This window comes from Miscanthus floridulus, chromosome 13 (genome assembly GCF_019320115.1).
Source record: "Miscanthus floridulus cultivar M001 chromosome 13, ASM1932011v1, whole genome shotgun sequence".
NCBI lineage: Eukaryota > Viridiplantae > Streptophyta > Magnoliopsida > Poales > Poaceae > Miscanthus > Miscanthus floridulus.
Window position 1 is genome coordinate 86,224,004 of NC_089592.1, and position 27,850 is coordinate 86,251,853.

The window sequence follows — 27,850 nt, forward strand, 5'->3', positions numbered from 1 at the left end:
CTGCTGCTTTCTCATCCCTCCTCGGAGGAAACCACACCTCAAACTCTACAAACCTCAGCTGCTGAACCTGCTTGGCCATGGTGGCCCTCAAGTCAAGATGTACCACTAGAGGCAGACCCTATGGTCTAGGCGGTGGACGCGATCCCCTCCGCTGTGTCGGCGGCCTCGGTGAGACTAGACCATGGGTACGACCAGAGCAGCATAGCTATGGCTGGGGTGCCTACTCGATCTCCTCGACCTCCTCGGCCTGCTGGCCCTCCTGAGTCTCCTGAGCTGGCTGAGGCTCTGCTGGTGGGGGCTCCTGCTGTGGCTCCTGCTGGGACTCTCCCTGAGGCTAAGGCTCCTCAATAGCCAGACGACGTCCTGCCATCATGACAGTCCTAGGTGGACCACCATGAAGATGCTCAGCCTCCTCAACTGCTGCCCTCTGTGCTGGTGTAAGCTGCTGATCTACAATGACAACACCACTGTGAGCACCTCCTCTCTCAGCACGCTCTGTGGCCTCAGCGACTACTGCTGCTCTCATTGTCTCTACATCAAGATACTTGCGCTTCTTTGATGTAACCTGCTTCGTCGCCTTGCCTTTGGTTCCTGCAGGCAATCGAGGCTGGGGCCTCCGATCATCATCTCCTAGACACCACCAACGTTCTTGGTGCGAGCCATCTAATCTGACAAGAGAAAAACTGTTGCTGACAAGATCAATAGACCACTGACATTTTTGAGGCTTGGCCTCGATTCGTACTCGCGAGCTTGGCTCTGAGTTAACTGACAACTGCACCTGTCACCTCAACGGCACCGACTCGCTGCACGATGGAATAGATGGATATACAAGTAAATACGATATATCTAAAAGATGCGAAACCCTATGAGAGCAAGCAATGTAGGTACAAAATCGAAGCGACTGGCATGCTACCTGACGAAATGGCAATCTGATGAAAAGAGAAGTGACATGCAGGGGGAACACCGGGACCGCTAGGGTTAGGGTTCGCGATGAATCGATGGCCTTGGTTGCAATTTAGGTCAAAGCATTGAAAACGATCTACATCAAGCAAAGAGGATGCTAGGGCATGGCCTTACCGAAGAGCAGCGGGCACAGCGACGGCTCTGGACAGGGCGCTGGCGGCGCGGGAACAGCTGGCGGCGTGAGCACTAGGACTTGGCTCGGAGGTGCTGGCAAGGCGGCTATGGTGGCGCACGAGAGAGTCCTAGGAGCCCGGGGAATAGGTTGCGGCGACGAGCTAGGGCTACGCGATAGGCAGAGCGTGGCGGCACAGTGAGGCTGGCTCACTGGCTGGCGGCGGCGGGCGTGCTGGCTGCTAGAGACGGCGACTGCAGGGCTCGGCGGCTATGGCGTCGGCGGTGGAATAGATAAAAAAATGGTATGGCTCGGTTAAATAGGATCCCCCCGATGTGACAAGAAAGAAAATGGATAAAGAGTCCTAAAGCCGCACAAGATCTACTGACCGGACGCTCCAATGGTAGCGACCGGACGCTACCACCCAGCATCCGGTCGATTCCAGAGAGGTCCAATTCCTCTGGAATCACGATCGGACGCGTCTGGTGGTCCATGACTAGACGCAGGTAGGGTCCGATCAGTTGCCTTGAACGCCATGTAGATCGACCGGACGCTGGAACCCTTCCTGACCGGACGCTCAAACGTAGAGTCCGGTCACCCCTTTAGCTTCGGTTCACCTCCTGTGAACTGACCGGACGCTGGACAGCAGAGTCCGGTGCAGCATCTGGTCACCCTTTTCCAGCAAATCTTCAATGTTCCTCCACGCTGCCTGTTCCCAATCAAGTTCCAACTCAAATAAGATCCAAATAAACACTAATTGGGACTGATGTGAGTGACCTCTCTCAAACCCTCAAGTTTTTTTCAAAATATTTTGCCTTAGGCTATAATTCTTTTTAAGAAAATAGGCAATAAGAGGGCAAATAGAACAAAACGACAAAACAACATTCATGCATATGCAATACTTGTAAGTAAATCTAGTTGCTTGTCAAGTTTGATCCAAGGTTAAGCTTCTTCACACGCTTTTCGGCGGTTATCTTAACCATGTTAGACAAGCCCTATATGCATTATCAAAAATTAAACATGTTGTATATTACAATGAATGCAAGGGACAACACAAGCTCAATTTTTAGTGAAGTTACTAAAATCAAGTACATTGAGCTCATTCTGCAATCTACAAAATGTAGCCTCATCTAGCGGTTTAGTGAAGATATCCGCTAATTGATCTTCGGTTCTTACACCTTCTAGTGATATATCATTTTTAGCAACATGATCTCTTAGAAAGTGATGGTGGATATCTATGTGCTTGGTGCGAGAGTGTTGAACCAGATTATTTGCAAGTTTTACCGCACTTTCATTGTCGCACAAAAGAGGTACCTTTTCTAGAACTACACCATAGTCTAGCAAAGTTTGTTTCATGTATAATATTTGTGCACAACAAGCACCCGCGGCAATGTATTCCGCTTCGAGGGTGGACAAAGCCACACTATTTTGTTTCTTGGAGGACCAAGACACAAGTGATCTACCAAGCAAATGGCACCCTCCGGATGTGCTCTTTCTATCAACTTTGCAACCAGGCATAATCCGAATCGGAATAGCCCACTAATTCAAATATAGCTCCTTTGGGATACCAAAGGCCAATGCTTGGTGTGTGCTTAAGATACCTAAGGATTCTTTTTACGGCAATTAAATGTGTTTCCTTAGGATTAGCTTGAAATCTAGCACACATACACACACTAAACATGATGTCGGGCCTAGATGCGGTTAAATATAACAAGCTACCAATCATGGAACGGTAGAGAGTTTGATCAACCGGGTTACCTCCCTCATCTAGGTCGAGATGTCCATTGGTAGGCATTGGTGTCTTGATTGGCTTACATTCATCCATCTTGAATCTCTTGAGAAGATCTTTTGTGTATTTCTCTTGAGAGATGAAGATGCCTTCTTTCATTTGCTTGACTTGAAAACCAAGAAAGAATGTAAGCTCACCAATCATGGACATCTCGAACTCCTTCGACATCAATTCACCAAATTCTTTGCATGAGTCTTCATTTGATGATCCAAAGATGATATCATCAACATATACTTGACAAATGAAGATATGCCCATCAAGCTTCTTGGTGAATAGTGTGGTGTCGACCTTCCCAATGGTGAAGCCCTTCTCAATGAGGAAGTCCCGAAGGCGCTCATACCAAGCTCTTGGGGCTTGCTTAAGCCCATATAGTGCCTTGGACAACCTATAAACATGATTAGGATATCTAGGGTCTTCAAACCCGGGAGGTTGATCAACATAGACTAGTTCATTAATAAAGCCATTTAAAAATGCACTTTTCACATCCATTTGATATAGTTTCATTTCATGATGTGATGCATATGCAAGTAGGATACGGATGGCTTCTAATCTTGCAACCGGTGCAAAGGTCTCTCCAAAATCCAAACCTTCAACTTAGGGAGAACCCCTTTGCAACTAGTCTTGCCTTGTTCCTCACAACAACACCTTGATCATCTTGCTTGTTGCGGAACACCCACTTTGTTCCAATGACTCTTGCACCTTTTGGTCGCTCTTCAAGAGTCCAAACTTCATTGCGAGTGAAGTTGTTCAACTCTTCATGCATGGCATTGATCCAATCCAGATCTTTAAGAGCTTCTTCTACCTTGGTAGGCTCATAGCAAGAGACAAAAGAGTGATGAGCAATAAATGAAGTAAGTTTTTGAGATCGAGTCATTACACCCTTTGATGGACTCCCTATGATGAGATCTTGTGGATGATCTTGTAGGAGAGGTGTATTTCTTCTATTGACCACTTGAGGAGGAGGTTGTGGAGCATCAACATCTTGTGCTTGTACCACCATTTGCTCATGGGAGATATGAGTGTCTTCATTTTCTACTCTCCCATCTTTTTCACCATCTTGTGGCACACTTGATGAAGAAGGTTGATCAATGACTTGTACATCATCTTCATCATCTTTTGGCTTGATGTCTCCCACCGGAATATTCTTCATAGCCTCCCTCAATGGTTCATCACCTACATCATCAAGATTCTCATGTGCTCCTTGGGAGCTGTTAGATTCATCAAATTCCACATCATATGTTTCTTCAACCAAGCCAGTGGCATGATTAAATACTCTATATGCTTTGGACTTTGATGAGTAACCAACAAGAAAACCAATATCACAACGTCTTTGGAACTTCCCTAGGTGTTGCTGCTTCTTGTAGATATAGCATTTGCAACTAAACACCCTAAAGAAGGAGACGTCCGGCTTCTTCCCATTCAGCAACTCATAAGGTGTCTTGCCAAGGAACTTTTGAAGGAATAGGCGGTTTGATGCATAGCATGCGGTGTTGATTGCTTCCGCCCATAGAGCTTCAGAGGGTGTTGTACTCATCTAACATTGTCCTTGCAAGAGTGATCAAAGTCCGGTTCTTCCTCTCAACTACACCATTTTGTTGAGGAGTATAAGTTGCGGAGACTTCATGCTTGATCCCAACTTCATCACAATAAGCTTCAATGTTTGTGTTGTCAAATTCTTTTCCATTGTCACTTCTTATCTTCTTGAGCTTCACTTCAAATTCATTTTGAGCTCTCTTGGCAAACTTCTTGAAGCAAGATGCAACTTTGGATTTGTCATGAAGGAAGAATACCCATGTATACCTTGAATAGTCATCAACAATCACAAGACAATAGAGATTTCCTCCCAAACTTTGTATGTTGTTGGTCCAAATAAATCCATGTGTAGGAGTTCTAGTACTCTTGTGGTTGACATAAAAGCTTTTGTTGGATGTGTATCTATAACTTGCTTGTCGGCTTGACATGCACTACAAAGCTTGTCCTTCTCAAACTTCACATCCTTCAACCCTCTCACCAAATCATTCTTCATTAGCTTCTTGAGTGAACTCATACCAACATGAGCAAGTCTTCTATGCTATAGCCACCCAAGTGTTGTTTTGGTGAATAGGCAAGTCCTTCAAATTTGCATCTTCGGAGGTGAAGTCCACTAGATATAAGTTGTTGTATCTAAATCCATTGAATATCACTTGATTATCATCTACCTTGGATACAACAACCTCCTTCTCGGTGAACAAGCATTGGAAGCCAAGATCACACAATTGTCCAACGGATAGCAAGTTGAAAGCTCAATGAAGCAACATAAAGCACTATTGGAGATGGAATGATCATTTGATATTGCCACTTTGCCCAATCCTTGAACCTTGCCCTTTGAGTTATCTCCAAATGTTATTTTCTCTTGTCCATCTACCTCTTCATCTAGTGAGGTGAACATATGAGGATCACCGGTCATATGTTGAGTGCAACCACTATCAATAATCCAATGACTTCCACCGGTCTTGTAGTTCACCTACACACAAGAGATTCAAGCTTTAGGAACCTAAACTTGTTGAGGGCCCTTCACCTTCTCAACAAGTGACTTAGCCACCCAAATCTTCTTAGGCCTATTCTTGTTAGGGGGTCCTAAGAACATGACTTTCATCTTTCCACTAGAATCCTTTCTAAGCATGTAGTGAGCATTGAAGGCAAAGGGTCTAGCATGCTTGGGCAAGGGTTGTGGTGGTGGAGTTTGGCACTCATGAGCAAAGTGGCCTTCTTGTCCACACTCAAAACACCTCTTTGGCTTTGGCTTCGGCTTTGATTATTGTTGTTGAACTTGAGCCTTCTTCTTCTCTACACTTGCCACATATCCAATGCCACTTCTATCCATCTTCATGATGGTGTTCATGAGAAGCTCACTTTGGAGATGCTTGCCTCTTGCAAACTTGCTCAATCCCAATCTTGAGATGCTCTTTCTCCAACTTGAGCTTCCTATTTTCCTTCCTTTAGAGCATCATCTTTCTTCTCTTCTTTGAGCTTCTTGTTTTCTTCTTTGAGCTTCTCATTCTCAAGGATCAACTCTTTGTCATGATCAAGAGTTTCTAGCACAATGGTGTTGTGGCTTTTCATCTCTTCAAGATCTTTCATGAGCTTTTCATTTGTGTTCTTGAGCTTGACATATTCATCATAGTCATTGCACTCAACCACTTGCTTGCCTTTGCCACTAGATCCTTGCTCAATGCTATCATCAATTAAATCATCACATGATGTAGCTATATCAATCTTAACAACATGGTTAGTAGCATCATGTGGCTCATTTGGTAAAAATTCTTGAGCAATAATAAGAGTATCATGATTGATCTTAAGAGTTATATATTCATCTTTTAGCTTGTTGTGGCTAGTGATGAACTCATTGTGCACCCACTCAAGTTTATCATGTTTATCTTAAAGCTCTTTCTTAGAAGATTTGAGCTCCTTGAGTTTGGATGATATAGCATCATTTGTTTCTCTAAGCTCATCATTAGCCTTTTCCAATGTATCACATTTTGCTAAGAGTGAATCATTTTTAGCATCAAGCTTTTCGTTTTTAGCTCTACTCTTTCTAATGATCTTAGTGTATTTTCTTAGTATTTTGACAAGATCATCATATGAAGGTGAATCATCATCATCGCTATCACTATCATCATCACTAGCTTGCTCATCATCACTACTATCATCATTATTAGTTACCTTACGTTCACCCTTGACCATAAGGCATAGGTGTGTAGAGGATGATGGCGATGGTGGCGGTGAAGATGGAAGATCAATAGCAATGGCAGCCACCTTCTCATTGTCACTATCATCATCGGATGATCCACTAGATGAATCAATGTCCGTGAGCCAATCACCAACGATGTAGGCCTTTCCACTCTTCTTCTTCTTGTGGAAGTCCCTCTTTTTGCCATCTCTCTTCTTGTATGGCTTGTTCTTCTTCTTCTCATCTTCATCTTTATTACTTGAGTCATCTTTCTTGCCCTTGTTCTTGTTCTTGAACTTGTCTTTCTTGGGCTTGGGGCATTGATGTGCTAGATGACCAAGTTCACCACAATTGAAGCAATCCATTTCGAAGATTGGCTTTCTTCTAGAGCTTGTGAAGAACTTCTTCTTCTTGCCGTCGAACTTGATGCCACTCTTGTTTAGCTTCTTTAGCATCTTGGCGGCTTTCTTCACCATGAGAGCAAGATTTTCATCTTCATCTTCTTCATCACTTGAGCTCTCATACTCAAGTCTTGCTTTGCCCTTGTCTTAGCTAGCTTTGAATGCTATGTCCTTCTCTTTCTTCTTGGTAGAGGATGAGCCATCTTGTGGCGTGATGTGCATGTACATCTCATGAGCATTGATCTTTCCCAAGATTTGTGTCGGTGTAGCGGCGGAAAGATCACCTTGATGTAGCACGGTCACAATATGCCCGTATTTGTCAATGGGAAGGACACTCAAGATCTTTCTCACAACGTCAGATGGTGACATTTGAGTAAGTCCAAGCCCATTGACTTCCTCTACAAGAACATTTAAACGTGAATACATTTCATTAGCACATTCTTTAGGAAGCATCTCAAAAGAATTTAGCTTTTTAATTACAAGATGATAGCGTTCCTCACGCTCACTCTTGGTTCCCTCATAGAGCGCACAAATGTCCGACCATAGTGCATGGGTGTCTTTGTGGTTCCTTATACGGTTGAACACATCTTTGCAAAGGCCTCTAAAGATGGTGTTTCGAGCCTTTGCATTCCATTTTTCATAATTAACCTCATCGCCTTGTAAATTAGTAGCATCCCGAGGTTTTCGGAAGCCTTGTGAGGCGGCTCTAAGAATACCAACGTCAAGAGCTTCTAAGTATGCCTCCATGTGGATTTTCTAATATGGAAAGTCATGTCCCTCAAAGATAGGAGGAGGTCCATCCCCGTGAGACATCTTGCTCTAAGCGATTAAGCTTAAAAATGTGAGCACGAGGCTCTGATACCAATTGAAAGGATCAAGATGCCCAAGAGGGGGGGTGAATTGGGCTAATTCTAAAATTTCCTGCAATAATTAAATCCTACGGTTAGCCTAATTAACCCCTTGTGCCTAGAAAAGTGTTTCTATCAATCTAACGCACAACGGACTTGCAACCTATGTTCCAAACTTACTCTAGCATGACAATTCTATAAATGTAAAGACAAGTATTGAATTGCTCAAAGTAAATGCTCAAAGTAAATACTCAAAGTAAATAGAGAGAGAGGAACGTGGCGATGTTTTGCCAAGGTATCGGAGAGTCGCCACACCCCACTAGTCCTCGTTGGAGCACCCGTGCAAGGGTGTAGCTCCCCCTTGATCCGCGCAAGGATCAAGTGCTCTCTACGGGTTGATTCTTCGACACTCTATCGCGGCGAATCACTCAAAACCGCTCACAACTTGAGTTGGGTCACCCACAAGCTCCGTTGGGTGATCACCAAGCTCCCAATCACCACCAATCCATCTAGGTGATGGCGATCACTAAGAGTAACAAGCATGAACTCTCACTTGACCACACGAAGCCTAATGAGAACGGTGGATGCACACTTTGCTACTCTTGATTCACTAATGAGGCTACTCTCTTGGATTCTCAAATCTCAATCACCTCACTAGGACCTTGCTCTTCTTAGCACTCACAAACATGTTTCTCAGCTGTTGGAATGAGCAAAAGTAACTCCACATACGAGTGGAGCTTCTATTTATAAGGCAGCCTAAAAAACGAACCGTTATGTGCCTCTGCGGGGTGACCAGACGCTCCGGTCATATTGACCGAACGCTCCGGTCAGTTCAACCCGCACACCAGTGTTTAAGTGTTGACCGGACGCTGGCAGGGTCCGATCACCACTGACCGGACGCGTCTGGTCGCATTAAACCCTCACTGGATGCTTACTGTACTCGACCGGACGCTGGATCCTCAGGGTCCGGTCAGTATTGACCGGACGCGTCCGGTCGCAGATTTCCTTCTCTAGAACCTTACTGGAGTCAACTGGACACTGCCTCTCAGCGTCCGATCACTTGACCACTCCAGCGTTCGGTCGCACCGAACGCAATCACCTTGATCAAATGTACTGACCGGACCCTGCGGCCAGCGTCCGGTCGCATCGGAGCCCGCGTCCGGTCAGCATTTGACCCTCCATTCACTTCCAACTCTCGAATATATGTGAATGAAGTTTGCTCCATAGGATCATAGGGCTGTTGTGGAGCTACCTAGTGCTAGTTTTAACAAGTGTGCACCACACCTAACTCACTAGACTCATCTAGGTCAAGCTACCCGTCCATACCCCCCCTTAATAGTACGGCCAAAGGAAAAACAAAGTCCTAAACTACTCTAAATGTCACTCCAACTCCAATCGACACTTAGAACTAGTCATCCTTAACCTTGCCGTTCATCCTTTGAAAACCGAAACGATTTCCATCGTAGGGGCATGGCCACCTTGATTGCCCAATTGATCTCCATTACCATGACCTAACTTAATTGCCTCCGCAAAACACACGTTAGTCATAGTAATCTTATATTATCATTAATCATCGAAACCCAATAAGGGGCCTAGATGCTTTCATAAGGAACAACTTTGGTATTCGTGACTAAGTCTAGTTTAGTCTCTAAGTCATTGGTATTGTGTATGGCATCATATTTAAGTTGTATGTTTGACCTAGTTTGAATTATGTCATAGAGACTTTACATGGCAGTGAACCTTTAAGCAAAGTTGTAGTATTTGAGTAGAGAAACAACTTTTATGTTTGGGTCTTGAGCTAATTCAGTGCGTAGCTTAGTCATTTTGTGCTCACAAAAATCCATATTTCACTGTTTTGCGACACTTAGAATTTTTCTAAGTCAAAACTGGTTTCCAGTGTTATTTGCTCAATTTTGGCATGATATTACTCCGTGTTGACTGAGAATTGGAACTCGATCCTTTAATAGAAGTTGAAGATGGTATATAGGGCTTCAACTTTGATTTAGGAAGTTTGCGCTAATGATCAACGGATTAGGAGATTTATCGTCGCCTAGTATCGCTGTCAGGCTGGAATCGTGGCTCTGATGACGTGCTACAGTACCTGACTGTTTTTAGAGCTTCAACGCCGCATGGCGCCGCGCGTCGACATTTCGCTGCTCGCCCAGGCCACGATGGGCTGTCGTGCGCCACATCAAGCCCCAGCGCGCGCCCGTGAGCCTCCCAGCGTCGCATTTGGTTTTTTGTTTCTCCTTCGCCTCCGCACTCGCCCGCAGCAAGCACAGTAGCAGCACCGCAGCGCCCCCGGCGCCATTGACGGCACCAAGCTCGCCCGCGTCATGAAATCACCCCGTAGCAGCTTCACCGTACCCCTACCGCACCACCGCAACCGCCTTGCTCCCTCGCCGCGCTTGGTAAGGCTGCAGCGCCGCGCACGGACCTCGCTAGTGTCCGCCGCCGAGCTCCGCCACCGTGGCCGCATCGTCTTCGTCCGCCATTCGCCGAAATAGTGGATGCGCTAGCTTCGTAGTCGTGTGTAGATGCACGGAGTAGCCCTAGCTTGCGCTTCCATGGCCAGCTCCGGCGTATCGCCATCGTCCCGGCCACCGCGCGGTGCTCGTTGCTCTGTTTTCGGTTTGCTACAGTGACTCAGTTCATAAAGCTAGCTCATTTATTTTCTGATTGAATGCAACTTTGGAAAATCATAAGTGGAGTTATTTAGGTCCAATTTTGGTGAGTCAAATTTTGTTGTGTTCCTAATGAAGTGTAGTTTTTATAAAAATATGAAATATACAGTTTATTGTATTTTTCTTGGTGATTAAAATGTATTTAAATAAATGCTTTTTGAATGTTAGTAAACTTGTAAATTAGATATCTTGAGCTAGAAAAGTGATAAAATTTTGATTCCAAGTTTGTTGGTCTTGTGTTGACATGCTCTAGCTAGAAAAAAATTATAATATGTTGTTTGACACTTTTCTATAGGGTTTATTATTTTCACTAAAATCAACCTTACTAGCTTGTCATTTTTTAAAGAATATTTTACTTGGTAAAATGGCATGAAACTTTTACAGTAGTCTTGTGGTAGCACTTGGAGGTCACTATAATTTTCTGAGAATTTATTATGCACATTTGGTATAGGTTTATTATTTAACCTAATTATCTAAATAAATTAATAAATGCAATTAAATAAATAGTTTGGGCTTTGCCATTATGTTTTCTTGAGTGTATTTGATGCCCTTGAACTGTTGGTGTATTTGCCTATTTGGTGGTGTCAAATTTTGAATGCTTACATGTAGTAGAAATATTGTTGCTTTATAATTCGATTTAACATGTTTTCGGACAGATTTTGTTGCTTGTTATGTTGCATAGTCAAAATGATGTTTTCTGTAGAAATGGTTAATAAAAAAGTTATAGGTAACTTCTTCATCTATCTTGTGTTAAAATTTCAGGTTAATAGGCCAAAGGGTTTAGGAGTTCTATCTGTTTAAAGTTAGTTTTCCGAATTGCTTGTTCTCTGGAATTTTTGGACAGCACTGCATAGATTTACTATTTTGTCTAGGATAGATTGTGATTCAGCTTTTGGTGATTAAATAAGAGTTGTAGACAATTTTATAAGCTTTCTAGAAAGTCTAAGATCACAGCATTTGGATAAGTATAACTTCAGTTATGATATAAACTTGTAACTGTCATGTGTAACTTAGATATTGCTTTGTGTGAAATTTGTAAATAACTAGAGAAGAGATATGCACCTACTAGGCAAATAAGGAGTTAGCATTGTTATCATTTTGCTACTTAACATCATTGTTGCAGCATGTACATTCTGTTATCACATCCTCCGTAATCCATCTTATGCATTCATGGTACTTACTTATGCATATGCATGCAATAGGTGCAACCGAAGGGATCACGCTTGTGGAGCTCGACGCCGAGCCGCAGGAGGAGAATCAGGAAGTTCAGCACCTGGAGGTTCTCGGAGAAGGAGAGCCTAAAGTCGATCACCTTTCCGAGTGCCCCGATCACCAACCTTCAACGTTTGTGAAAGGCAAGCCCCGGAGCATTATAAGCCTCCCTATTTTATTAATATCACTTAAAGTTATTCGTATTGCTGCATTACATGACAGGAGTTGTTTGGAAACCATTGTTGCATATTACCTTCCTTGACCAGAAATATCTACCATGAATCCTATTTAAGTCCAGGAACGTTTATCATGCTTAGCTATGCTTAGACCGGTAGAAGTCGGGTGATTTCCTGTCACCTGCGAGCTATAGGTGATAACTTAATCACGGTTGGCTATATTGTGCTATCGTGGAACATAACCTGGTAATGTGGAGTAAATGGAGATCGGGCGGAGTCTTATATGTGGTATTGTAGTGATTCCGTCTGTGTCGTTTAAGGACCGGACGTTGGAGGTCATCTTGTCATGTTGAACGCAGCCTCTCACATAGTTGGCCAGATAAGTCATTCCAACCATGAAGCCGAGTAGTTCAATTCAGGCTGGGACCACGAGCAGTAAAAGTGTGCACTCTGGATGGTAGTAAGGATGTGCAGAGAGCCATTGGCGTAAGCCCAAGGGCGGGTTAGAGTCCCAATCACCCTTGGCAGAGTGGTTCTCTGATTGTGCGGCGCTGGCCGTACCCGCGAATTTGGTTCCTGAGTTGTACCAAAGGTGACCTTAGGCTACCTTCGCGAGGTATGCTTGGGTGTGTGTTAGGAATATTTCCCCAGCTGGGTAAGAATTGATTCGAGTCGCCGTCTCTCCCGGGTAGTAAGAACTTGACTTGAGTTCCTTTCATCATAGTAAATTATGGAAATGATGGTTATGAGATTATGCAAGAACTCAACTAGATATGATTATTATTGTGATGACTTAATGGTACCAAGGGCATAGGATAGTTGCTGATCTAGTATGAGATAGGATTAATAACTGGTGATTCATAATTAAAGAGATGTTGGATAAATTATGCTTTTTCTGCAAATAATGTTTACCAGCTCTACTTATAAAGCCTTGCATACTCCTTGGTGTCTTAGTATATTAGTTGGACGGGTAAGTCTCACTGAGTACCTTCTCGTACTCAGGGTTTTATTCCCATTGTTGCAGATAACGTTATTTATCATGGCTACTGCAAGAACTATCTTGCTCCTGCTGTGGATGAGGACTAGGACCATGGGCAATGGTCATTCTGTATTTCATCTCACCTTTGTGCTTTTGGTTGGAGATGACTATGACACTGGCTTTGTATTAAACTACGTGTGATGTTGATGTTAAACTACTTTGCTTCCACTACTTTCAAACTTGGTTTGTAATAATTATTCGAACTCTGATGTATGAGACCTATTTGTGAACTATGATGTAACATGTGACTGATTGTGTTGAATCTCTACGATCTTGGTTTGTATGTTGGTTGTTTGAGATCCTTCGCGATTTCGTTGGACTACCAGGTTTATATGGGCTCAAGTATGATGGTTTGATCGCTTCGGTGATTGCTATTGTACTTGTGCTCTTATAAATTGGATGGTTCTGTGATAGGACGGGTTGCCCGTGCCTCGCCGCCTTGCCTCGTCGGTGGGTTTCCCGCGCCTGGCAGAAGAGCGGCTGGATGAGGTGGTGCCGAGCCTGGAGACCCTCCGCGTGCGAGACCTGATCCGCGTGGGCGGCAGCGATGATGAGACGGTGCTCTGTTTCATCGCCCACAATGCTGAGGCCATGCGGGCATCGTTGTCCCATGCCGAACACGTTTGAGGGCACCGAGGGCGCGGAGCTGGCCAAGATCCAACACGAGTTGTCCTGCCGCCTGGCCTTCGCAGTGGGGCCGCTGCACCTGGCATTACCGCCGCCCCCAGACCCAGCAGCCGTGGGGGCTAGGTGAGGGCAATTCTAGCATGCGCCGGACCACAGCTGCCTGGCATAGCTAGACGTGCGGCCGCTGCGCTCCGTGCTGTACGTCAGTATGGGCATCGTGGCGCGCGTGGACCACGCCGTGTTCGAGGAGACGGCGTGGGCGCTGGCAGGCAGCGGCATGCCGGTGGGTCCTCCGCCGTAGCTCTGTCCGTGGTGGTGCCGGTGCGGACGTAGTGGGGGAGGAGGAGGTGCCGCCGGTCCTAGAGGAGCTCCGTGAGCTAGGAGGCAGCCGCCGGGTCAAGGTGTCCGCACGGAAACAGTCACGAGCGAGAGAGGCCGCCGCCGGGTCAAGGCGTCCATATTTGGGGGCGAAGGGGACTGACAGCTGGGCCCCGCCACCAGTGTGTCTTTCGCTGCCAGGTTGGAGTGCCACGTAGGCAAAACCGGTGCCAAAACCACTCTAGGGGGTTAATTAAATAGTCTGGGTGTTTTTGGTAGACGGTTTTAAAGTTCAGGGGGTGGAGTAGCCCCGGTTTAAAAGGTGTGGGGTTATGTAGACTTTTTTATTTTCATATAGTTGTAATAATTTTTTGAATAAGACGAGCGGTCACCGGTGTCATACATTTAAATACGGAGGGAGTATAACATTACAACTTGGTTGTAGTAGCTTCCAAGCATACCGACATATGCTAATTACAACTTGGCTGTATCTATTGTCATGTTAACATGACAATAGATACTTGATTGTTAAAAAAAGAGTTACATACACTGGCGGCCCTTAAATTTGCGGCTCCGTGTTGCTTAGCTCCACGAACTCTCAAACTCGAAATACGGTCCCTTAAACTTGTTAAGTCGTGTACCACAGGTCCATACCCCTTTATGTAGCTGCTGACTAGATAAAATTTTATAAAAAACACCCTAACATTGTCATCTCATATCTTCAACTGAGATGGGCACGCATGAGCACGATGAGCTCAGGGCCAACGTCGAGAACGACACCTACGCCAAGCTCATCCGCATGCAGGAGCAGGCGCATGAGGCGGCGCTCGTCAACACCCACAGTAGCAGCGCCAGGACCTCCAGCGCCCACAACTCCGTCATCCTGCTGCTGGACGAGGTCACCAGCGCACTTGACTCCGACTCGGAGAAGCTCAGGCAGGAGGCACTGGACCGCTTCATGATCGGGTGCACCACCCTAGTGATCGCGCACAGGCTTGTGGTCCTTGAGCCCCAGGTAGTTGCTGGCAAATGCCTTGAATGCCACGAAGTCGCAGAGTGTGAACTGCATGTGGACGTCCAGCTAGCCCGGGCGCAGCACCACGGCGTCGATGGCGTCCTTGCCCCCGCGCATGGTGAACACCCATGATGCGCTCCTCGCCGCAGCACGACACGTTGACGAGGACGAGCGAGCGTGGGGTGGTGTGCAGGAGCGGCGTGCGGAGTTCCTCATCGATGCGTGACAGGTCGATGTCGTAGCCTAGGAACCTCGCCATGGCCGCCGCGAACGTGGACTTGCCGGTGCCTAGCGGGCCATGGAGGAGGTAGCTCCCATGCCAGATGCGACCGAGGCGGTGGTAGTAGGCGCGGCCCTTGAGGAAGCCGACGCCTAGCGCGTCGCGCCCGTGGCCGCGTCCACGTCGGCGTTGGCGAACTGTCGTAGATCGCGGCGATGCTGCTCCATCTCATCGGCTACGGACTCCACGTGCTGCAGGTAAGGCCGCAGCACGCGGGGCAGCGTGGCGGCGCACGCGCAGCACCAGGCACTCGCCGCACCCTCCGCCGGCACCGCCGCCGCCCGCTCTGGTCCGTGCGACTTCACAAGGCGAGTGCCGAGGATGTTGCTCCCTCTATCGCACGCGCTCGCGGCGTCACTCGTGGAGCGCCTTGGCCGAGCTGCTCCGGCGCATCTCTGGTGGCCTAAGCACCTCCAAGTTGAGCTGCTGGTGCTTCTGCTTGCGCGCGGAGGAGTGGTGGAGCCAACCACCGGAGACAGTGGTGGAGCCCGACGACGTGGACGTGGCGCCGGTGCTGGAGCGTCCCAGGTTCACACGCTGCGCCTCCAGCAGCGCTGTGTTCGCATCTAGGATGTGCGTCCCCGCCGTGAGGATGTACTTGCCCGCGTAGCTCCACGCGAAGGGGTTGCGCGAGAGGGAGACGCCATCAGGGTTCAGGGGCTGAGCTTGAAGTTGCCTAGGAGGCCAGAGCAGCTGGGCCCGCCCTGCAGCTAGAGGAGCAGCGGCCTGGAGGCCGGCGGCGTGACCGGGTCTGTGGCCTCGTAGAAGGGGAAGAAGAGGGAGGTGTTTTTTATAAAATTTATCCTAGTCAGCCCCTACATGAAGGGGCATAGACCTGCGATGCACGACTTAACAAGTTCATAGAGCTGGATTTCGAGTTTGAGAGTTCGTGGACCTAAGTGGTACAAAGCTACAAGTTTAAGGGCCGCCGATGTATTTACCAGTGTCATGGGTAGTTCTTACTGCGTATCGCTGGGTGCAAGGTGACCTCGCCGGTGGCAATCCAGCGCAGGTACCCAGGGGACATGGCCTTGTAGGCGCGCCAGGCAGCGCGGTCCTCCTCGGAGAAGCCGGGGACGTCGTCCGCCATGTTCTCTAGCTCCTCCGCCTGCTTCAGCATCTCCTGCTTCCCCCTCTCCCTCGCCTCCTCCCACTCCCTCGACCCCACTGTCGCCACCACCAGCCCCGGATGAACGGTGTCCACCAGAAGCAGATGCGGTGGCGGCACCGCCGGGGCGCGGGATCCTCCTCCATCGCCCGGGCGTCCTCCGCCTCGCCGTGGTCGTCGCTACGGAGGTGGTGTCGCGGGAGGGCCCAGTCCCGGAGGATCCCCTCGGGGTTGAGGCCGCCGCCACGCCATCGGAGCGTCCCGATCGTGCAGCAACGTCGGCGTGGTCGAAAGAATCCATGTTTCTGGTGGATGGGGAGAGACGGCCGGTTCTCTCCTTCTCTTTGTACACGTGGGCATCTAATATAAACTAGTAAACTTGGGCGCGCCCAAGCGCGCGTAGGTTCAATGCGACTTGTATCTAGGGCGGGCGATAACGATATCTTTATACGATAGCGATTCTCGGTAAGTCAGTATTTTATCATATTTCTTAATTTTACTATTCTTTGCCGACCATAATACGGTGCTGAAAGAAATTTTAAAATCAAAACTTTGTAAACGGCATTAGTTAAAAACGGTAATAAAACGATATCACTTTTACTAAAACGATTCCCGGTAAACGAGAATTTCCATTTCCGTTTTCATCCCTACTTGTATCATTTGGTGGTATGTAGTTGCTAAAATACTACAAGACGGATTATATGCTGCACATGGATAGATGTGCTATTAAATACGGAGCGGTCAAACGTTGAGTTAAAAGTCAATGGCGTCATACATTTAAATGCGGAGGGAGTATTATTATTTAAGCGATATAGAAGTTGCAACTTCTGCTGTGTTGATTATACACTGCACATGGACGTGCTATCATGCATGGACAGGTCGCTATGTCTGACAGGTCGTACAGGGACAACTCTTTTTTCTAAAAATTATACGTATATTAAAGCAGTCCACCCAATTAATTAAATAAATATTTTCTAATTATTATCCATCTAGGTCCCATATGGACCCGGCCCTTCCAAGCCCAGACCGTACCTAGCGCATATCCAGTCCATTTGTTTTTGTCCTCGAGATTTCCTCGATCTTCACGGTGGCGGACCTTCACTGAGGGAGATGTAGATCAGATCAACTTGGGCTGGAGAGATTGTGCGTGGAGCTCTGCCGCCGTGGATACCTGGTCCACTCTAAGACGGACGCGCTAGGAAAGAACTCCGAACAAAGGGGATCGGGACTGGAGGACGAAAACAAATGGACAGGATTTGGTCTGGGCTTGGAAGGGATCCATGCGGGATACAGATGGATAATATAAAAGAAGATTATATTTAATTAATTTTGATGGGATGCTTTGAGATTCGTGTGATTTTTAGAAAGAGGAGTATCGGAGCAGATAAGCGATTGGTAGCAGAACTTTGATGCTAACTTATATTATATGGGGCACTGGATGAGCAAGGAAGTTTATCGACTGTCCGATAGGCCAAGATCTGATAAGCCGATGTCTTTAGTTGTAGATGCACTTGTGCTTGATGGAATTGTTTTTGATGAATACAGGAGGGGTTGCCCCCTACTGGCTCTTATTAACAAACAAAACAACGGGACTTTACAAAGGGTGTCACGAAACAAAGAAGGAAATAAAGAAAATAAGCAAAATTACACATTGCCTTCTAGCCATTGACTAATATGTGGCTCATATCCAGCTTTTGCTCTAAGAATAACTTGAGCAAATTCTCTCTTGAAGATGGCTTTGCAACGCTGAAGGGATGGTTGGATGGCCCTGAAGATAAGATCATTTCTTACCGACCAAATACTCCAACACATTGTGATCAAAATCTCCAAAGCAAACGGACATTGAAGCTAGGCTCTGAACATGACAATTGTGGCATATTGATCATCAGACTGAGGGACCAACGGACCCAAACTTGCCCGACAAGTCTGTGCAAAGGGATAGGTGAGAAACAGATGGGTATTATAGTCCTCTAAGAACATATTCCTCCTTCTCGAAAGCTGTCTAGTACTCAATCTGTCCCGAAGAAGGAGCCAAAAGAAAATCTTACGCTTGTTCTGACAGCTAGTCTTCCATAGCCATCTAAACACCGGATGAACTTGAGGTGAGCCTGTAAGATGTTTGTAAGTCTTCTTAGGAGAGAAGATTGGAGAACCCCAGATATATATCCACTGATCTGGTTCGGTTTGGAGATGAAGATCATTTAGCACTAGAAGGAGATCTTGAAATTCGTGATAGGCTTCATCAGAGAGGGGAAAATGAAAGAGATCAAGAGGGTTTGAAGTATGAACAACTTGCAGCACAGTGAGCTTCTGATTTCTGACAAAAGAGAAAAGGTGTGGAAAATGGTGGGAGAAGAGGTGGTTGTTCCAAACATCCAACCAAAAAAGGCAAGATGAACCACTACGAACCAAGGCTGAAGCCATTCCTTTGAACTGATCAAGCAGTTTGAGGGAATCACGCCCCAGAATGAGCCTTTTCTTACATGTGTCATAGGTAGGTTACCATTAGAATAATAACATGCCCACAAAAGATGGACCCAAGGGATATTGACTTGATTATAGAACTTATGCAAGTTCTTCAGAATAAGGCTCTCATTATGTGTCTGGAGATTGAGAACTCCTAGACCCCCATTGTCTTTAGAAGTACATACCATTTGCCAAGCTGCTTTAGATGGCTTCTTGTTTAATAACTGTCTTTGGTAAAAGAAATGTACTCATAGAAAATATAGGCAGAGCACTGAAGACTGCATTTACCAAATCTAGCCTTCCTACTTGACTTAGGAAAACTGAGGTACTCACCAATCTTCTTTCATAACGAGGCCAAGGGCCAGAAATCAGCAACCGAGGACTTGGTTAAACTGAGTGGTAAACCCAGATAGGTAAAAGGGAGGGAACATTTAGAGCAACCAAAAGTGCTGGCTAAAATGTTAAATCTGTCATCAGAAATATTTATAGGGACCATCATAGATTTGGAGTAATTAACCTTTAGCCCTGTAAACTCAGCAAAGGAGTTAAGGAAAGCCTTTAAGAAGAAAATCTGTCTTGCATTTCCATTCAGGAAAACTAAAGTATCATCTGCATACTGTAGAATTGGGAACGCTTGGCTGTGAGGCAAATCAATTGGCAATGAAATCAGACCCTGGGCCTTTGCATAGTTGAGAATATTCTGCAGAAAATCAACTGCTAAAACAAAGAGTAAAGGAGATAGTGGATCTCCTTGTCTGACCTCTCTTCTGCAATGAAATGCTTTGCCTGGGACCCCATTAAGGAGAACTGCAGAGGTGCCTGATGAAAAAATCAACTTCATTCAATTTAACCATCTCATAGGTAGGCCTTTAGATTCCATAATGTTCAGTATCCATTGGTGTTCCACTTTATCAAAAGCTTTTTCAAAATCAAGCTTGAGGATTAAAATTTCTTTCTTAGATTGATGACATAAATGCAGGTATTCAAGAGACCAAGCAATGCAATCCTGGATGGATCTATGCTTAATAAAACCATACTGATTTCTGTGCACCAAATCAGACATCAACGACTGCAATCTATTGGCCAGCAGCTTAGTGAGAATCTTTACTGAAGTATTTAGCAAAGAAATGGACCTGAAGTCTGAGATTTTAATAGCATTATCAGACTTTGGGACCAAAGTGATATGTGAACCAATAATACTTTGTAAGCAAACAATGCCACCGTAAAAAGCATCACAGAGATTGTGAAAATCCTGTTTAACAATTGGCCAACATTTCTTAATAAAGTCTGTATTAAATCCATCTGGGCCAGGGGCTCTGTCAGAGGGCAAAGACTTAACTACTGTATCAATCTCATCAGTAGAAAAAGGCTCAGTTAAGACAGCAGACTCCACATGAGGTTGGAAGAAAAGACCCAAATCCAAATTTATATCAGTAAAGGAAGAGACCCCTAGTCTTTCTTTAAAAGCTATCCAAATGAGATCAGCTTTTGCCTGATGACCCACAATATTAGAACCAGCCTCATCTTCCAGCATAGTGATGAGATTTCTTCTATTTTTAATTCTGGCATTTGCATAAAAAAACTTTGTAGAAGCATCACCCATAGTAACCCATTTAATTGTTCCCCTTTGCTTCCAGTATAGTCTCTGATGGTACAAAAGAGTCTGCAGTTTAGTCTCCAAAATAGCTTTGAAATTCCACTTAGATCCCTGAATTCCTCCATAAGACAAAAGAAACCCAGAATAAGCTTAACATTAGCAATGGTAGTCTTTAAGCTGGAGAGTGATCTTTTCTAGTTTTTGAGGGTCACTCTTTAAGTTCTTGAACTTGGCTGAGACTACCTTGGCTACATCAGAAACATTAGTGGGTGCAGACCACGACTGCTCTACAACAGAATAAAAATCACGGTGCTCCAACCAATAATTCTCAAAACGAAAGAGAAAATGTTTAGGAATAGAAGTGGAAATATTAATGACACAGGGAACATGATCAGATGTTTCATTGATTAGAGGGTAGACAACAGTGTTCGGATAAGATAAAGTCCAACATGCTGAGGTGAGAAACCAATCAAGACGTTCCAGAAGAGGTGATTGTTGCTTATTAGACCATGTGAAGCGTCTACCTTTGGCCCTGTTTGGGGCCGCGTATGCTCAGCTTCTGAGCGGAATAAGCAAGTAATCCCGCACAAACGGCCCGCGATCAGTGTCCAGTCGCGAACGCGCTTCCGCGATCACCCGTCGCCCGCAGCGTATCCGAAAAAGCGAGCCTTACCCCGCGTTTCCGAAATCGCGTCGGCTTTTCCTCTCCATGCCCCTCCCTCCTCCCTCCCGACACCGCTGCCATCCCCCAACGCCTGCTCGGCCGGCCCTCCCTCCTCCTCCAGATCCGGCGCCGCCTGCCATCCCCCAACGCCTGCTCGCCCAACCCTCCCTCCTCTCTCCAGATCCGCCGCCGCCTCCCTTTCCCCAACCCCTGCTCGCCTCCCATTCCCTCCCCTCGGCCGGATCTGAAGGAAGGGCCTCCCATCCACGTCCACCGGTGCTCCAGCCAGGGCGCCGTCATCCCTCCCCTCCGCCTCCGCCGAATCTCCAGCAGGGCGCCGTCATCCCTCCCCTCCCCCTCCGCAGAGGACCAGTCTGGGCGTCGGTGCTCCTCCTCAGGCGCGGCCTTCCCTCCCCTTCCGCCGGAGCTCCAGCCTGCTCTAGACGTCGGTGCTCCTCCCCAGGCGCGGCCTTCCCTGCTCCGGATCCAGCAAGGGCTCCATCCCCACTGCCGGCTGCCGCTCCGGATCTCCGACCTCGACGTCCTCGACGACCTCCACTGCCTGCTGCCGCTCCATCCCCACCACCGGCTGCTGTCCAGCAAGGTGAGCACGCAACACTGGTGTCCTTGCTTTCACTTGTCTGATTTATGTCATGACTTTGCTTGGGATCCTGGCCGTGTTTTGGCCGTGGGTGGGCAGGAACTGGCTTGCCTTCGATGAAATTTGGGTGTTCCCCTTGTGATTCGGGCGCTGTTTCATTGGTTGCTTGTGTGGTGTCACACAATTGATCCTTTCCGTGGAAATTTTGCCGCTCCAGTCGAAGTTTAGGCGCTTGTGGTTATGAATTAGTATCTAGTTTTAGGCTTTATCCTGATGAAGATAGCCAAGCAGTTCTGATCTAATAAAGCATTAGCTTGGCCTGTTTATTCTTCATACAATTTATCATTTGCGTGTAGTTTAGGACACCTGTGCCTCAGGAAGCAATGAAGATCCATTTCGTTGCTGTGCCAAGGCCCATCCATGTGCTAGTGCTAGCGATCTGTACTGGACAAGGGAGGACCAAGAGGAAAAGTTTAGAAGCTAGCTTTGCTTCAAATTCTTTCCTTGCACTGGTAACTTGCATTTCTCAAAAGGGTGGAATCATTGGCTCAACTGCAGTGTTATCAGGATTTGGAAACCTCAAGTTTCTAGGGAATTCCAATCTAGACCTGAATGAAATGCATTTTTTTTTGGCTGGAGTCACTTCTATTAGCCCAAATTGGTTCCAAATAAAGATGTGGCTCTTTATCCAGCCTCTCATCGTGTTTTGCTTGTTGACAACATTACATAAAATCTAGAGTTGAAAGAGACGAGTCATCTGGTGGGAGTCACTTTCATCAGCTGAAATTGTCGAGTCATTTGTTGAGAGTCACTTTCATCAGCCGAAATTGGGTCAAAATAAAAATGTTGCGGCTGTGGGGTATTCTTTATTTTGTCCAGCATCACCCCTAGCTGAAGTTGATGACAACATTGCTTTGATGCCTATGGCGAAATGACTTCCCACTATTGCTTAATGGTTGCTTAGCCTGCCCAATCTACCTTCCACACCCTTAATGCCTTCAAAAACATCATAAAAGCTGCAAATCCTTACCAGCTACATATTTCCCACTTGTGCTAGGTTGAACTTTCTAATTTTAGAAATCAAGTCATTTGATGCATGTCAATGAGTACATCTTGAGTCTAGTTCAATTGTTAATCCACTGCTTGGTAAATTTATTTCTCTTTGGCAATTACTACTTTGTTCATAACTTCATATTCTTCTAGCTGGCAAGACAAGGGGATTTTCTTTAAAACTATTAACGATGACTTCATAGTGAAGCTAGACCTTTTTTATTGTTTCTATAGAATTTATAAGTAGTTCTTGTACTGTCTTAATTTTCTTAAATGGCTGCAATATTTGTAACATTGAAACACATGATATCCGATGAATATTTTTGTCTGCTATCCTATTCAGAGGCATTTTCTGTGCATACTCTTTAAGGGTTGCTTTTTTCTGTTGCTTGCCGTATCTTGAATGATGTATGTTAAGGAATCTGTGGCATGATCTTACATGACATTTCATAAATCTACGTCAACTTTAAGTGCTTCTGTTCAGTAGAATTGAGGACTCCACTTGTTCCGAATATGTGGCTCAGTACAATTGGTGACACTGCTGTTTTTTTTTTCTTTCATGTACATAGACATCCCAGTTTGCTTGAATAGATGGAAAAAGCATCAAAACCTCAAGCAAAATGGGATACTTTTGTCGCCAAAGTTTTCAATGAAATATGCGTAGAAGAAGTGCTTGCCCATAACAGGCCACACAATTGCTTGAATAGTGTGGGTTATGCTAATTTGGTGAAGAAGTTCTTTGAGCGAACAAAGGGGCCATATGACAAAGAGCAAATGAAGAACAGATGGGATGTACTGAAGAAGAAATATGCACAGTGGAAGACGTTGAACATGAGAGCCACTGGGTTGGGAAGGGATCCTGTGACCGGATGTATTTCTGCTAGTGATGAATGGTGGACAGAACAAAATGCGGTGAGTAGTTGAGATGTCGTCTTTTGTATTTTAGTACTCATCGGCATGTCATCCTCTAATTGTTATCATTTAATGTTTCAGGCTATGCCAGGATGTATAAGTTTCAAAACTGCAGTTCTTGAGCACGAGGAAATGATGCGGATAATGTTTGATGCTATTAGTGTGACTAATGAGACATCCTATGTTCCTGGAAGTGGTCCTGACGATGGAGAGGGTGAGGACCATGAGGCCGGTCATGGTGATGGTGATAGTGAGAGAGTCGAAGGGAGAGGTTCACCACATGTCACACCAAATGCTAACAAAAGGCCAGCTGAAGGTTCCCCCTCTGGAAAGAAAAAGAAGACATATAGAGATCAACTTATGAAGAGGTTGGTCGACACATATGAGAAGAAGGCCCAAAGTAGTAAAAATTCAGCAACTTCTCATGCGGTTGATCATGTTAGAGATGAGATTGGGGCTATGTTGGAGCAAGTCATTAACGATGGTGCTGAAGAAGGGAGTGATGAACACTACTATGCCACCCAATTGCTTAAGAAAAAGGAAAACCGTGATGTGTTCGTTACTTTGAAGACACCGAATGGGAGGCTTAATTGGCTGAGGCGGGCATGGGAGGACCGGAAAATTTAGTGTTGTTATGTAGTAGTAAAATAAATTGTTCAGTTCCAGACATTATTTGATGAAAATTTAGTGTTGTAATGGGTACATTATTTGATGATTTATGTCATGACTTTGCTTGTGCGAATAATTATTTTTGTGTATATGCTTCCTCTGTTCCTTTGCTCATGCTTCATAATGTGTACCTATTTTAGGTGCTGAAATCAATATGAGCATCTCCAGTGATGAGGATGCAAGTCAGGATGAATCGGGTACTGATGAGGATTTCATGGTTGCATATATTGCAATGGAATTGATGGGGTCAACAAGCAGTGTTGCAAAGAACAAGGAGGTGGTTCCAGATGTACCAGTCATGACAGGGATACAATGGGTTGAAATCCAACTAAATGATAGAGTGCAGTGCTATAACATGTTTAGAATGACAAGGTCAGTGTTCCATCGCCTTCATCGGACTTTGGTTCAGAATTATGGCTTGACATCAACTAATGATATTTGTACCAAGGAAGCCTTAGGCTTGTTTTTGTGGACATGTGGTGCACCTCAATCGTTTAGACAAGTTGCAAATAGGTTTGGTCATTCTTTAGAAACTATCAGTAGAAAGTTTAGTGAGGTACTTTACTCAATTTGTAGACTGTCTATTGACATCATAAGACCTAAGGATCCACACTTTGGTACAGTTCATCCAAAACTGCAGCAAGCTAGGTTCTGGCCTCATTTCAACGATTGCATAGGCGCCATTGATGGTTCACACATACCTGTAACTGTATCAAAAAGTGAACAGGCAAAATACATTGGACGACATGGTTATGCTTCACAAAATGTCATGGCGGTTTGTGACTTCGATATGCGGTTCACATTTGTTGTCACGGGTTGGCCTGGATCTGCTCATGACACTCGGGTATTTTTGGATACTTTAGTCACCTACAAGGATAAATTTCCACATCCTCCTGAAGGCAAGTATTACCTTGTTGATTCTGGGTATCCTAATAGAAAAGGATATCTAGCACCTTACAAGGGACAAAGGTATCATGTGCCCGAATGGCAACATGGTCGTCATGCAGTGGGATCGAAGGAGGTGTTCAACTATGCTCATGCATCCCTCCGAAATGTGATTGAGCGGTCATTTGGAGTTCTCAAGATGAAGTGGCGCACTCTCTTGCAGTTACCTAGCTATCCAATTGAGAAGCAATCAAAGATTATCATTGCTTGCATGGCTCTTCATAATTTCATTAGAGACAATGCCATATATCCCTCCGAAATTGAGAAGCGGTTACCTAGATATCATGTGGAAGACAGTAGTGGTGTTGGGTCCCAAGTTCCTTCAGCTGATGGTGGTGGTTCGGCGGATATATGGCATTGTCTCTAATGAAATTATGAAGAGCCATGCAAGCAACGATAATCTTTGATTGCTTCTCAATTGGATAGCTAGGTAACTGCAAGAGAGTGCGCCACTTCATCTTGAGAACTCCAAATGACCGCTCAATCACATTTCGGAGGGATGCATGAGCATAGTTGAACACCTCCTTCGATCCCACTGCATGACGACCATGTTGCCATTCGGGCACATGATACCTTTGTCCCTTGTAAGGTGCTAGATATCCTTTTCTATTAGGATACCCAGAATCAACAAGGTAATACTTGCCTTCAGGAGGATGTGGAAATTTATCCTTGTAGGTGACTAAAGTATCCAAAAATACCCGAGTGTCATGAGCAGATCCAGGCCAACCCGTGACAACAAATGTGAACCGCATATCGAAGTCACAAACCGCCATGACATTTTGTGAAGCATAACCATGTCGTCCAATGTATTTTGCCTGTTCACTTTTTGATACAGTTACAGGTATGTGTGAACCATCAATGGCTCCTATGCAATCGTTGAAATGAGGCCAGAACCTAGCTTGCTGCAGTTTTGGATGAACTGTACCAAAGTGTGGATCCTTAGGTCTTATGATGTCAATAGACAGTCTACAAATTGAGTAAAGTACCTCACTAAACTTTCTACTGATAGTTTCTAAAGAATGACCAAACCTATTTGCAACTTGTCTAAACGATTGAGGTGCACCACATGTCCACAAAAACAAGCCTAAGGCTTCCTTGGTACAAATATCATTAGTTGATGTCAAGCCATAATTCTGAACCAAAGTCCGATGAAGGCGATGGAACACTGACCTTGTCATTCTAAACATGTTATAGCACTGCACTCTATCATTTAGTTGGATTTCAACCCATTGTATCCCTGTCATGACTGGTACATCTGGAACCACCTCCTTGTTCTTTGCAACACTGCTTGTTGACCCCATCAATTCCATTGCAATATATGCAACCATGAAATCCTCATCAGTACCCGATTCATCCTGACTTGCATCCTCATCACTGGAGATGCTCATATTGATTTCAGCACCTAAAATAGGTACACATTATGAAGCATGAGCAAAGGAACAGAGGAAGCATATACACAAAAATAATTATTCGCACAAGCAAAGTCATGACATAAATCATCAAATAATGTACCCATTACAACACTAAATTTTCATCAAATAATGTCTGGAACTAAACAATTTATTTTACTACTACATAACAACACTAAATTTTCCGGTCCTCCCATGCCCGCCTCAGCCAATTAAGCCTCCCATTCGGTGTCTTCAAAGTAACGAACACATCACGGTTTTCCTTTTTCTTAAGCAATTGGGTGGCATAGTAGTGTTCATCACTCCCTTCTTCAGCACCATCATTAATGACTTGCTCCAACATAGCCCCAATCTCATCTCTAACATGATCAACCGCATGAGAAGTTGCTGAATTTTTACTACTTTGGGCCTTCTTCTCATATGTGTCGACCAACCTCTTCATAAGTTGATCTCTATATGTCTTCTTTTTCTTTCCAGAGGGGGAACCTTTAGCTGGCCTTTTGTTAGCATTTGGTGTGACATGTGGTGAACCTCTCCCTTCGACTCTCTCACTATCACCATCACCATGACCGGCCTCATGGTCCTCACCCTCTCCATCGTCAGGACCACTTCCAGGAACATAGGATGTCTCATTAGTCACACTAATAGCATCAAACATTATCCGCATCATTTCCTCGTGCTCAAGAACTGCAGTTTTGAAACTTATACATCCTGGCATAGCCTGAAACATTAAATGATAACAATTAGAGGATGACATGCCGATGAGTACTAAAATACAAAAGACGACATCTCAACTACTCACCGCATTTTGTTCTGTCCACCATTCATCACTAGCAGAAATACATCCGGTCACAGGATCCCTTCCCAACCCAGTGGCTCTCATGTTCAACGTCTTCCACTGTGCATATTTCTTCTTCAGTACATCCCATCTGTTCTTCATTTGCTCTTTGTCATATGGCCCCTTTGTTCGCTCAAAGAACTTCTTCACCAAATTAGCATAACCCACACTATTCAAGCAATTGTGTGGCCTGTTATGGGCAAGCACTTCTTCTACGCATATTTCATTGAAAACTTTGGCGACAAAAGTATCCCATTTTGCTTGAGGTTTTGATGCTTTTTCCATCTATTCAAGCAAACTGGGATGTCTATGTACATGAAAGAAAAAAAAAACAGCAGTGTCACCAATTGTACTGAGCCACATATTCGGAACAAGTGGAGTCCTCAATTCTACTGAACAGAAGCACTTAAAGTTGACG

The 27,850-nt window shown here is 45.3% G+C and overlaps 2 protein-coding genes across 2 annotated transcripts; one reads left to right on the forward strand and one right to left on the reverse strand.

Moving 5' to 3' along the window:
* The first annotated feature begins 24,547 nt into the window (after positions 1 to 24,547).
* LOC136500217 (protein ALP1-like) lies at positions 24,548 to 25,552 on the forward strand. Its single transcript, XM_066495586.1, has one exon. The coding sequence runs from the start codon at positions 24,596 to 24,598 to the stop codon at positions 25,550 to 25,552; it is 957 nt and encodes a 318-aa protein (XP_066351683.1). The 5' UTR covers positions 24,548 to 24,595.
* A 22-nt stretch (positions 25,553 to 25,574) lies between these two features.
* LOC136500218 (protein ALP1-like) lies at positions 25,575 to 26,372 on the reverse strand (the record flags this gene model as incomplete). The annotated part of the gene is made up of 1 exon (XM_066495587.1): positions 25,575 to 26,372. A coding segment is annotated over exon 1 (798 nt), but the record flags the coding sequence as incomplete, so codon positions are not given.
* Between the last annotated feature and the right edge of the window lie 1,478 nt (positions 26,373 to 27,850).